Source organism: Cyrtonyx montezumae, unplaced genomic scaffold (assembly GCF_038088225.1).
Source record: "Cyrtonyx montezumae isolate F1298 unplaced genomic scaffold, pur_monq_1.0 scaffold_1, whole genome shotgun sequence".
Classification (NCBI taxonomy): Eukaryota; Metazoa; Chordata; class Aves; order Galliformes; family Odontophoridae; genus Cyrtonyx; species Cyrtonyx montezumae.
Genome location: NW_027071825.1, coordinates 24,991,182 through 25,003,612, shown reverse-complemented (window position 1 = coordinate 25,003,612; position 12,431 = coordinate 24,991,182). Strand labels below are relative to the sequence as shown.

The window sequence follows — 12,431 nt, the reverse complement described above, 5'->3', positions numbered from 1 at the left end:
GGGTGGAAGAAAGGGCAGCACGTGTGACTGTATGTGACCATGTGGCCTCGATGCTGCAGTGGGCACGTCCTCGGGGAGGAAATGTGCTTGGCAGGATGTGCAGCAGTTATCTCCCAAACCTGGTGGCTTGTTGTGTCTCTCTCCTGTAATCTGTAAGGCAATAGGTTGCTGTGTGCTAGAAAAAGGAATTGGATGGTTGAGTGCCAGGGCTCAGTGGTGGATCCAGTGCCTTGGGAGTTCTGTGCCTTCTAAAGCTCAGTATTTGAAGCAGGAAGGTTTTGCGACTCACCTTGGATCTGAATCTTCAGGGCAAGATCCCATAAGGGATGATGGAAAAATGCTGGCTTGCTTGTGTGTGTGAGAGAGGCATTGACTCTAAAATCCCAGTGTCTCATAGCAGTGCTCCCTGTCTTCTTGATAGCCACTTAAGCATGCTCACGGCCAACACAAGCTCTTTTCTTTTCCTGGCTTTTGTCATCCTCATTTACTTTCATTGAGCATTCCCAGACAACATCTGTAGCCTGCAGCTATAACTTAAGCAAGCCAAAACCTTGCAGTGCCCTAAGAGCAGATTAAGTCTACTCTCATCATTACCATCGTATACTTTTCTACACCTTTTCTGCTTTTAATTACTCCTCCAGTAGAAATGACCACGCAGTACATGCTCTTCCAACTGCAGCCTCACCAAAGCCCTTTACAAAGCCTATGTGTGAATCTCTTTTGATAAGACCCAGGAACGGTTCTGTCGTTTCTGCCATTGCATCAGTCTGGCAGCTCAGAGAGACCTGAGGTCAGCAAGTACACCCAGATCTTTCTCTACATCCTTTGTTTCCAACTGATGAGCTCCAAGCTAACAGCAGATGTTTTACTATCAGCACTAGAGCTTGCCCTTCAATTTTACACAAATGAATGTCATCCTGTTTCTCTCCCTAGTCCTCAGGTCATCTATTTGTCAGATATCCTGATCCTCCTCTGTGGAACAATGTCTTCCTCCTTGTTAGCAATTTCATCAGCCAGGCCTGTTTTTAAGGTCAGAGTCACTCACTGCAATACTAATCAAGATTCATCCTTCAGATTGTTTCCTTTGCCCCGATGCTTTCCTTTTAGAAACAGCTCACCGCCACCTCCTCCCTGCTCTCCTCCTCTCTTCTCATGCCTTCGATTACTCTTTTTGTGGAACTGATAAGCCAACCTTTTAGTACACATTTTATAGTAGATGCATTGCCACAACTTTGCCCTGAAGGTATTACTCAGAGGGCTGCTTGGCGCTGGGAAAAAGTGTTACCAGTCCACTTCTCTGACCACAGGATGTGCCCCAAACTTGGTTTCCATCTTGTCTGTGCTCTCTTGCACTCCAGCCCTCTCACTCCCCTTCCTCTCCTGCCTCCATCTCCTTTGGAGATCTTGGAGGCCATTTCCCTCGGGGGCCAATTTCTTGTGGGCTGTGGAGACACCAGACAGTGAGAGTAGTGTATAGATGGAATACAACCCTTAACCTGGCCTTGCTGCATGACATCCTCCACCCATCCCCATGTCTCCTTCATCTTCCTGCATGAGGAGTCTTCTGCTTTTGGAGCTCCTCCTGGGCTTGGTGTGGTTCAGCTTGACTTGCCAGCTGCGTGGGATGTCTTGGGACCAGGTTCCTCCCTATCTAACAGCAATCCCTCACTGGAGGCACCTCCTTTTGGAGCCCGTCCTCTACCCTCCACACTGTTCCAGTGGACTGTCCAGGTCCCCTCAGGTCTGAGTCACCCCTTGGAGATGCTATTGTCTCTCACTGAATGAGGAATTGCTTTCATCTGGCCACCTCAGTCGAGGGGCAGCCCTATGCAGAAGTGCAGTCCTTCCAGCTGCTGGCACAGCCCCTCCCTACAGGGTCCTCTTCAGGCTGGGGCAGAGTGAGCAGCAGCCAAGCCTAGCTTTGACCAACCCAGCCCCCCCCTTGCCAACTTCCCACTGGAAATTTCAAGTCACCGTGTAATGGCATCAGTGAGATTCTCGCTCATCTCTCTCCTCCGCTGGCGGCGGACCAGCCCGCCTGCTCATCCCTCGCACTCCTCTCCCCACCTCCCTTCCCTTTCCATTAATCTGGCCGTCCATCTGCCTCCCTGTCTCTCGCTGCTCTGCGCCAAGTTCCCCATCCCCGCTGCGTGGAGGCACGTAGTTCAAGGAGAGAGGGAGTGATGCGAACCATTCCAGAAGCCCACCAGGAATACGAGTTAGCACCGAGACGCTTTGCCTCTCGAGGGCCAGTGGAACATCTCATCCCCCTCCATCAGTAGGAAAACAGATGGCAGCACTGCAGGAAGAGGGGAGGGGGCTTGGGGCTGGGTGGGGGAGGGGGGAAACTGCTTGTCCCCATTGCTGTCCTGGTGCTGTGTGAGTCCGTGCATGAGGGTGTCCAGTGCCACATGGGAAAGCAAAACAGCCCAGCCCATGCTGCTCACCAGCTCTGTGCTCTCCTTACTCCCATTGCAGGAAGAGAACACTGTTGTTTGGGTGGAAAAAAACACCTCTTCTATCACTGTCACCTCCACAGGATGGAGTAACACCACCATCCTGCAGAGGAACATAGGCTGATCTTCCAGTGATCAAGCAGACACGGGCAGCCAAGCCCTTCTGCATCATGCTCCATTTCCACTTGCAACAGGTAGCAAGGGGTTAACTGTAGCAGGTGTAGGCACCCTTTTTTCCTTCTTAATGGGGAACACATTGGGTTCTGGTGCTGGCTTGAGCTCCCAGGCTCTGCCTGCCCTTCCTGAGGCCGCCTGGCTGGGCTCTGAGCAGCCCTGCTGGGGAACAGCCAGGGACGCCGGCACCAGGCCACCACGGGTGACAGCAGCCCATGGCAGGAGGCTGCGGCTGGCGTGAGCTGCTGGGGATTTCACTGGTCTTCCCCCCATGAGGACGAGGTCTCGCTGCCCTTGCGTGCGCTGCCGATCATGTTATCACGATCGTAAAACGCTAAGCTGTTCTCTCTTTTGTGGTTTTCCTGAGTAATTGCAGTGGAAATTATGAGTTAGGGATGGAGGCGTGTTTGTGGCTGCAGGCTGTTCTCGCCTCTCGTGACCCAACAGGTAGCTGGGACCCAATGGGTCCTCTGCCCTTCTCAGTGCTGTGCATAAACCCCTCCCTTGGCACCTCCGTGGCTCGTGTCCAGCATTTGGCAGCCCCAATTAACCCCTCTGATAACATGTGCAATAAAGACGGGGTCTAAAATCAGGGTACTACTGTGCCTTAATTCAATGAGAGATAGGATGGGACCCTGAGCAAATTAGGGCCATGCAGCAGGTGGCTGCCTCTGCTCCACATCCGTGGGACATTTTGCTGCCATGCCACAGGGCTCTGGTGTTAACAGTGCACAGGGAACCAGGCAGAAGTATAATAATGGTGGGATGTTCTGGAAGAGGCCTCTTCTGCACTCCTGGCAATGGGATGCCCCAGATGCTTTGAAGAGCAGCCAGGTACCTCAGCACAGCCATTTAAAGTCACTCACTGTTCCTTCAGGTGTTCCAGCAGCTCCTACAGGCCCATGAGCTCCAGGTGAGCACACACTTAATGAGTTGCCCAAGACTTGGGCACATTCCCATGTAGGACAGTGTGTGCTATGTCTCAAGAGAACGTGGGGAAGCAATCCAAATGACTAAACTGCAGCTTGTGGTCAGTGTGGGTTCAGAGGCAGCTCCTGGCCTGTGAGGGGAAAGCCCTGGGTGGCAGGCAGCTCTCTAGAGATGGAGCTCTCTAGATACCTGCTGGGCACATTTCCATGCTGCTTAGCTCTGGCTGTGGGCTGACCCAGCACAGATTGCTTTTTCTCCATCACTCCCCAAGGAGAGCTTTTCCTGCCCTGCACACAGGTTGAGTGTGACTGTAGAAAGCAGGTTTTCCTAAGAGGCAAAGCAAATGGAAAGGCACAAAGAGACCACATGGCAGCACCGTGCAAGGGACAGGCTGCAGAACCTCACATCCCTGCCCTTGTCCTCCTTCGCTCTCTCAGACATTGCCATTGTGCAGCCAGGGATGCAGACAGGAGTGGAAAACCACTGAAGGCCCCCGCTGAAATCAAAATCATTGAGTCGTGTTTGATGATAAACAAACATCCCTGAGCACAGCCCAGCCAACTGCTCTTCCAACACGAATATTCCCCTTCAGCTCCTTCATCCCTCGTACATTGTTTTTCTTTCTGTTTAAGATCTGTAACAAGAACTTGGCAGAAACCAGATACAAGTGGGTCAGGAGGCCCTTGTGGTTTTCAGGGCTTGTTTTCCATAACCCGTTCTATCCTGCAACATACTTTGCACGAAGGGCTTGGCAGGCAATTGCTCTGCCAGCACTGGGCATGGTGCTGGGGGCAGGATGGCAGGCTTATGGCACAGGGAGCCCTGTGGCCACCCCTTGAAGATCCTCAGTCTCGCCAGGAGTGCTGTCTCCCATCTCCCTGTACTCCCCCTCACTTGCTCTTTTCTTCCTCTGGGCTCTTCCTCCTTTTGTATCCTCTGAGCACTGACAATTGGGTGTACAAGGGACAAGGCTAAGGGGACACCTGGAGACCTGATAAGATGTAATTGATGAGTGGCTTAGGGACACCAGCAATCTCAGAAACAATGACACTTTTCCCTTTCTCTTCCAAGCCATACGGAGCACACGTGGCTCCAAGGGAGGGTATTAGCAACAGTTTCTTCTCCCTGCCCAGGGAAGTGGTGGAGACACCATCCCTGGAGGTGTTCAAGAACCACAGAGATGTGGCACTGAGGGACATGGCCAGTGGGCATGGTGGGATGGGCCAGAGTTGGACTTGGCGATCTAGACATCTTCAACCTTAGTGAATCCATGATGCTAAAAGGAGCACAGAAATGTCTCAAGGGACAGAAACCAGGTGACACAGAAATAGAGGACAAAACACTGGGGCTGCAGGAATTTATTCCTCTTTCCTCTTCTCCCAGACACTTGGTCTCAGGTGCTTCTTGCCAAATTTCCTCCTCACTCGAGGTCTCTTCTCCTGGGCACAGTGGCTGGGCAACACTCACTTGCTGTTCAGAGTGGCTCAGGGCAGCGAGGCATCCCAAAAGTCTTCTTGTCCAGGTGCCAACCCTGTTCCCTCCCTGTCCCTCTCTGTGTTTTTCAGGGCTGATTTCCTCCTTGCTTGCCAGAGAGCCTCAGGAAGGAGAGAGGGAAAGTCAGCACGCTCGGGGTGTCAGGGAAGGGGGGAGAAAAAATAATGAAATAAAAGGCACGCTGCAATAGAGAGAGGGCCAAGAAAAATATTCAATCCAAACAATGAACATTGTCATTTCCTCCCACAGTCTGCATTCCCCGTCAACTTCCCTGGGCAAGCCAGGGGAGCCAAGAATTGCCGGGCTCCTTGCCCCACCAGCAGCAGTGTGTGCAAGGAAGGGGATGCATCCTGGGGACACTGTGCTGCAGCATCCTTCTAATAGTGGCTGTGGCTGGAGGGATGGAGAGCAGCCTGCTTTTTCTATAGGGGGACAATAGTTTGGACTGGTGCAGAAGGGATGGGACAAGGACTCGTCCACAAGGGGTTTTCCAGGGACACAAGTGAAGATCATGGGGTGATGGATGATGGAGGGTTGAGTAAACCTGGCTGTCAGCAAGGCTTTGGGCATTCTTTGTGTCCTCTTGGAGGCTTCCTGGAATAGCAGAGCTTTCTTGGGGCTTCAGAGGGGTGGCTGGAGCTGAGCACATGCTGATGCACCTGGAAAACCGTGTGCACAGCAAGTGGAGGCATGTCCCTCCAGAGGTTATCACCCAGCCACGACTCTGCTTCCTTTACTGCACCATCTCCCTTTGATCTCTAGTGTTCCCATGGAGCTTGGCAATGACATCTCCAGGGCTGGTATCTTCCTGTTTCCCATACCAGAATGGTGGTCCCCTGCTCTTCTGAGGCTGCTGTGAAAGCTACAACTAGTTCATCCCGGAATGCAAAGGGTCTGAGGTCCATCAAAGCCCAAAATACTGTTGCCCAAAAGAAAGGACACAAAGACAGCAAGAGGTTTTCTGACATGGAAGAAACAGAAGAGCAGCCTACATGCCCTCCTTGCACTGAATCAGTGTGCTGCAAAGCACAGGACCTGCACAGCATCCTAGAGGCTGGGAGGAAACATTTTGCTTATGGAAGCTGAATTCTCAAGCTAGGATCTGGGCTTTCTCTAGCTAAAGGCAGATGGAAATCGCAAGCATTTTCCACAGCAGCACAGAAGAGCTGTTCAGTACATAATTGGCCAGGTGCACTCTGCATTTTTTCCTTTTTTCCACCTTTCTCTGAAGCATCTGGAGTGGGTCATTGCCAATAGGAAGGTACTGGGCCTTCAGGTCTGCTCAACCAGAGCAAAGCCTGTGTTTCTGAGAAATGCTGTTCACCAAATGCCCGTGACGCAGCACCAAAATATGTGCAGTACTGATGGCATCTGTGGTTTATCCGTTCTGCTTCGCTGCCTTCCCCAAACCCAGCCTCTCTGGCTGCCTTGCTCACCACTGTTCCTGTCACACCCTTCGAAGCTCTTTCACAGTGAATCAACCTACGTATAAGGTTGAAGAAAAGCATCTGGACTCCATCCACCTAGCTGATGACTTTGGGACAAGAACAAAGAAGGTGGCCTCATACTCCTGCATTGTCCAGTCTGGTTCATCTGCAGAGACAGAGCCAGAAAGCTTGGCTCCAACTCTGGGGACTCTGCAGAGGTGGAGGAAAAAGCTGTGAGCAAAACACTGGGCAAGCACTTACTATTTTTATTAGGGCAGCACATCTCCTGGCCCTATGGTGCCAGGTGCCATTCTCCACATGCTAACACATGCCCTGGTGATGTTCCTGCCTGAACAAAGATGCAAGCCCAGCTCTTGGTGGCATGCAGCCTGGCCCAGCAGCTCTGCATCATGTCCTGACACACTTCCAAGTCCTCCTGGAGCCTCTGGCGTGGGCCAGGCTCCCTTCACCCCATGCTGGCGTTGTTTCCTGCAGAGCCACAGAGTTCAAATATGGGCTTGGAGCACCCATAGGTGGTTTTCACCCTCAAATCTCCTATTCATACTTGGTTGCACTGCCCGTGCCCTCTTGCAAGTCCATGGTGAGACTTACGCAAGGATGGACCAAAGGAAACCAAGGGCAGCACCATAGTTTGCTCTTTCTTCTTGCAAAAACTGGCTGGAGGCTCTTTGGCAAAGCAGCAGGACTTCGTGGTATCTCCCTCTGAGATCCAACAGGAGCTCCAGCAGCTCCTCATCATCCCAGCTCTGGTTGCTCTCCTTGATCTGCCACTATCCGGAAAGCAATGAGACTGAACCTGTCATGTTGCTGCGAGGAACAGGGCCAGTGTCCCCAACGCATACTCCTGGCTCTCAGGAGTCTCCAGTCCAATTAGTCATTTCTTGTTTTCCCCTCATATGTTTTTCCAGTGTAATTTGGAACATGAGCTGTTAAGTTTCCCCAACATGCGTTGCCATAGGAGCCTGTATTTGTTTGGGGTGGGGTACGGGCTCTTGCGGATTGAGGAAAGGGGGCAATTAGCCCTAATAGTTATAGAGAGAAAGTGAGAGCGTCTCCTTGCCCATCCTGTCCCTGCCTCTGTCCTCCCCCACCTTGCACACGAGGCATGATCTGGAAATTGTTTCAGACCTGCGCAGCTGGGACCAGCAATCCTCCGCGGTAATTAGATGGAAACTACAGAAGCAGCGGGTGTTGTTTTGTCAGTGACTCATGAAACATGGAGTGAAGCTCAAGGAAAAACTCCACCATGAAAGAAAATCACACCCAGAGCACATCCCCACCAGCAGCCAGTCCCCTGCCTGCATCCCGCACCTGCCAGCCCCGGTGCACCAGGGATTTCTGCTCGCCATTGCTTAAGAGCCACTGGGGTTCTACATTAGTGGAAGAGTGTTTGCCCTTTTATATTGGTGAAATTGTATGCTGAAGCCCTCTAATTTATCACTTGGGACCACTAGACCCAGTGAAATGGGCTGGCTGCTTTCCTGAGCAAAGGGATGGCCAGGTTTCTATCGCGAGCCCCTTCTGATGACAGCAGGAGGATGGCCGCAGTTGCTGAACCAGTAGCTGCCCATGCAGAGCAGGAGAAATATTTCACTGCTAATCACTCAGATAATGAATGGTCTCTCCTTACTGTTAGCACATCCCACTGTTGCTTGGCAGTGCTGATGTGGAGCTGTGCTAAATAAACTTGGGCTATAGCTCCTGACAGCTCTTTGCAAGCACTCCCCATGAATGCTGTTGGGTTGCACCAGTTGCACAGCGTTGTTTCTCAGGCTCAGCTGGCTGCTGCTCAGCCCCAGTTACTTGTTTCTCTTCTCTAATCAGATGACTCATGTAGCTAGACAAAAAAATTAAGTGGATTTCTGAATGGCTGTTTGTGCCGTCTAATGTTTCTGGTCAGAAAGCTATTTTGCTGGAATAGCTTTCTGCTTCCACATTACAGATAAAAGTGAGGAAGGCTTGCTAATGTTGGGGCATTCGTTTGTATGCACAAAGACAGGCTCTGCACATCCCCAGTTGATCAGGGAGACCAGCAAAGGGCACTGGGCTGTGTCACTCAGTGAAAGCCCTCAACCACTCAACCATACTGGGACACAAAACAGAGAAATGAAAGGGAAGGTGGCCAAGTTTGAAGCTTGAAAGAGGCAGTGTTGTCAATATTTCTCATTATCAGTAGGGTTAAGGCCTCTACTCGAGCCAGAGTTGGATTTTGCCTATGGGGAGAAAGTGCTTGGAGGTCTCTTCTCTTTTTTCCCACCTGACCACTGAATAAGTAGGCTTGCAGTCCAGCCAGGCATGGTTTGGTGGAGCTATGTGCTGTAGAGAGGGCTAGAGCCACCTCTAGAGTCTACAGTACTGTAGGGACATGTCCCCTGATAGCAGAGTCAGACCAAGAACCTTCTGGAAAAGGCTTAGTTGTTGCAACCAGTGCTTGACAGTTCTTGGCTTGGCATGGGCACAGGTACTTCTGGGACACTCCTGACCTTGGATTCCCTGGTCCGAGGGAGATAAAGCATCTTCCTTCCTGAAACTGACCCTTGAGCAATATTCTCTATTGATCCTTATGACTGCCTCTCTGCTCTTAGCTGCCCAAGACAGGTCACCAAGCTCAACTTCAGAGCCAAGCTCATTGGAAGGAGAGTTTCTGAAGGATGGTGGTGATGGAGAGAAGAGCTGGGTCAGCCTCTTGTGGAGCCCTTCCCAGGCTGTGAACATGCACAGCTGCATTGCAGTGCCATTGCACTGAGAGCAGTGCACAGAGGGTTTGCTGAGGACACGGGATCTCTGCTCTTGGGGGGGAACTTTTCACCTTTGAATAACACTTTGAGCAACAACTTGTTTCTCTAGCCCTTCCTAGCAGATGGCTGGTGTGACACCATCAACAACCGGGCGTACTGCCAGTATGATGGGGGTGACTGCTGCTCCTCCACGCTGTCCTCCAGGAAGGTAAGTGAGCATTCTCTGCAGCATGGGTATTTGGGATTAAGTGGTCACCATTAGCCATGCTTTGCTGGCTGTGGAACCAGGCCTGCAAGGCAATTCTCCCATCAACAGACCCATTATTTTAAACCAAAACCAGCTGAAGCTGATAGACATCATTCCACTGATTACAGTGAGGTTTGGACCCACGCCAGTGGGACCGAGAGCTCAAACCAGCTCCTGCTGAGGCTCACAGGATTCCCTCTCAGTTTGGGAAATAAGTTCCAAATACATGCCTTCCATAGGATGTAGTGCTAGTCATGGTGAGTCAGAAGTTGCCTCGTTGTCAAATTCAGTGGTCTCAAGGGAATTTGGCATTTTGGCAAGGTCCTTTGGCATCTGCTATGGGTTGCCTTTCCCAGTTCTCCTTGGGAAGGGAAAAAATGGAGGAATAGCATATCGAGAGAAACTTGGCATTAGAGTTGTGCAGACCCTCTTTTGTCTCCCACCACAACCACCCCTCTCACTTAACTTGCTACCCAACGCTCACAGCCCATCTTTCCGAAACATATCCAGCAGCAAAACAAACCATAGGGCACGAGAGAATTTCTCAGTGCAAAAATATGTGAATTTGGATCTTCTCATCTTTGTTGTGGAGCCTGAATCATTTTTCCTTTCATCACACACACACACACACACAGAAAGGTAAAAATGAAATCTTGGGAAGATGCAGTTGAGATAGAAGAGTCTTTACACCCAGGTGATGAGTGAAACCTCCACATTGATATCACATCTCAGAGCAGGGCATGGCTCTTGGGGTTTGAGGCATCTGAATCTCTGGCCAACATAAAGGACAGGCTGTCCCAATGAGCCACAGCCCAGTTTGTGTGCCCCACAGGCAGCTCTCCAGCAGCACGAGTCTCTCGTGCTTCTCTGTTAAGGAAGGAACGCACCAAGCAACATCTCCAGCCTCTCACTTGCTATCAAAAGTCAGATATGCTGCCACAGTAAGAAAAACTCCAGGCTCTGAGCCTTGTTTGCATAAAACCTCTAGGAACTGGTTGCCTCAGCTCCCACAGCCCACTGCTGGGCATCTTGTGACCAGGAGCCAGATATTCTGCTGGTACCCTGCCACCCTGCTCTGCTGACATCGGCTGGGGTGACATAAGCTTGCTTGGCTGGATAAGTGCAATGAGGCTCCCTACCAGCCCAGCACATGGGTGACCCTACTGTCTGTCCTGCTGAAGACTATTCCTACTCGCTCTGCATCCAGCCTGCCTGGATTTTCTTAATCTGTTGCACATAAGAGCTGTAGGCATCTAACCTACTTCCTACACCAGTTGCTGAGGAGGAAAACACTAAGGAGAAAGCTCAGCTACAGGGCACAGCTTGGGAGCTGTTTCTCAGTGATGGTGAAAGCCTGGTGGTCTCATCCATATCACCGTCAGCCCAAAGTCTGCCTATACCAAGACAGAGAAAGTTTACAGAGGTGGGCAAGGGATCTGAGAGTGGAGGCTTGATCTGGGCTAACACCTCCCTTGTGTCGCTGCAGGTGATCCCATTTGCTGCTGACTGTGACCAGGACGAGTGTACGTGCCGTGACCCGGCGGCGGAGGAGAACCAGTAGTGGTGGCATGGAAGGCCTCTATCAGTCAGGCGAGTGCCGGAGGAGCGAAGGGACACCAAAGGAGGCGGCAGGGTGCCGGGGCAGGAGGCACAAGGATGAGCCAGACAGGAGGATGGCAGTGGAGGCCGCCGAGTAGGTGGATGCTGTGGAAGAGGAGGCCAGGTGGTCCCATCCCCATCCCCACAGGCTCCTGCCGGGGACTTCGGGTCCAGTCCAAGGGGCTCTGCGGGGTCCAGCACCGGGAGCCTGGACGCGGCTGTGGACGTGTGTCCTGGTGCAGCGTTTTTGCTCTGGATTTTGTCACTATTCACTCCCCTCCCTCTGCTGTACAGGCTTCTTTTAGCAAGGTCGAGGTAGTTGTGATCTCTGCAAATATTTAAACTTAATTATATATATATATATATATACATATATATATATAATATATATAAAATATTATATATTATATTTTCTTTGCTTTTGATGAAGCTGAGAAAGGATACCCTTTGCCACACACCCATGCTGCTGTGAAGTTCAAACCATTGGGAAAAGTTGCAGGTCAGGGCAGGAAGAACAGGGAATTTCCCCTCATTTTCAAAGCAGGAGCTGGAAGGAGGACAGAGGGAGAAGCCAAACATCCCAGCCAAGCTAGGAGGAAGTTCCTGGTGGATGATGTGGAGGCCAGGTCCTCAAGGTACTCGCAGTATTTGCCAATGGCAAGTTTTGCCCTTGGGTTTTGCTGGAGTTTTGCCTTGCTCTGGTCCTGGAGCAGGATTTCGAAGTTGAAAAGGAATGTTATGCCCTAGAATTACCTTGGCTATTGAGACCCAGATAGATGAGGGATGTGATGGGCAAGACAGAATAACTGTGATGCTCTGCAATGAAGGAGGCTCAAGTGGGGCCTCAAGGAGGCCTCCTTTTCTTTTCTCCACATCTCCAAACATGCTTCAACAGTGCAGCCAGCAGTCGTTGGAGGAGGACAGGCTGTACAGGGAGAGGCAGAACCCCAGTGACCCATGCTTTGAGCACGTCTCTCATTGAGCTTTTCCTTATTGCCATCTCTGCGGCCCATTCATTGCATGCCCACCCAGCCTTCCCTGGGTCTCTTCCTCCTGTAGATACCAATTGAAAACCTTCAGATGTGCTCCTAGCCTCAAAGGAGCCCAGCAAGAAGCCTTGGCTCCCAGAGCTGATTCCCCAGGCTTGGGGTCCCCATAGAGACTGGGGGTAGGGAAGGTACCAGCTCAGCTGCCACTGTTGGTTTTATTCTACAAAGAGATGAAAAGGGATGAAAAAAGGAGAGCAGAAAACGAAGCATGGAGCAGGAGCACGGAAAACCCTTCCGTGTCCAGGAGCTCTGCATCGCCAGACTGTGTCTGGGAGCCCCAAATCTGACCGGATGCA

At 51.4% G+C, this 12,431-nt stretch overlaps 1 protein-coding gene across 1 annotated transcript in view; it reads left to right on the top strand.

The window, feature by feature from the left end:
• The window catches only part of PAPPA2 (pappalysin 2), a 72,727-nt gene extending 61,679 nt beyond the window's left edge, over positions 1 to 11,048 (top strand). Inside the window, exons 21-22 of the mRNA XM_065745219.1 lie at positions 9,350 to 9,448; positions 10,974 to 11,048. Coding sequence (XP_065601291.1) covers positions 9,350 to 9,448; positions 10,974 to 11,048 — 174 coding nt within the window. The remainder of the gene's footprint in view (positions 1 to 9,349; positions 9,449 to 10,973) is intronic.
• Positions 11,049 to 12,431: the final 1,383 nt, after the last annotated feature.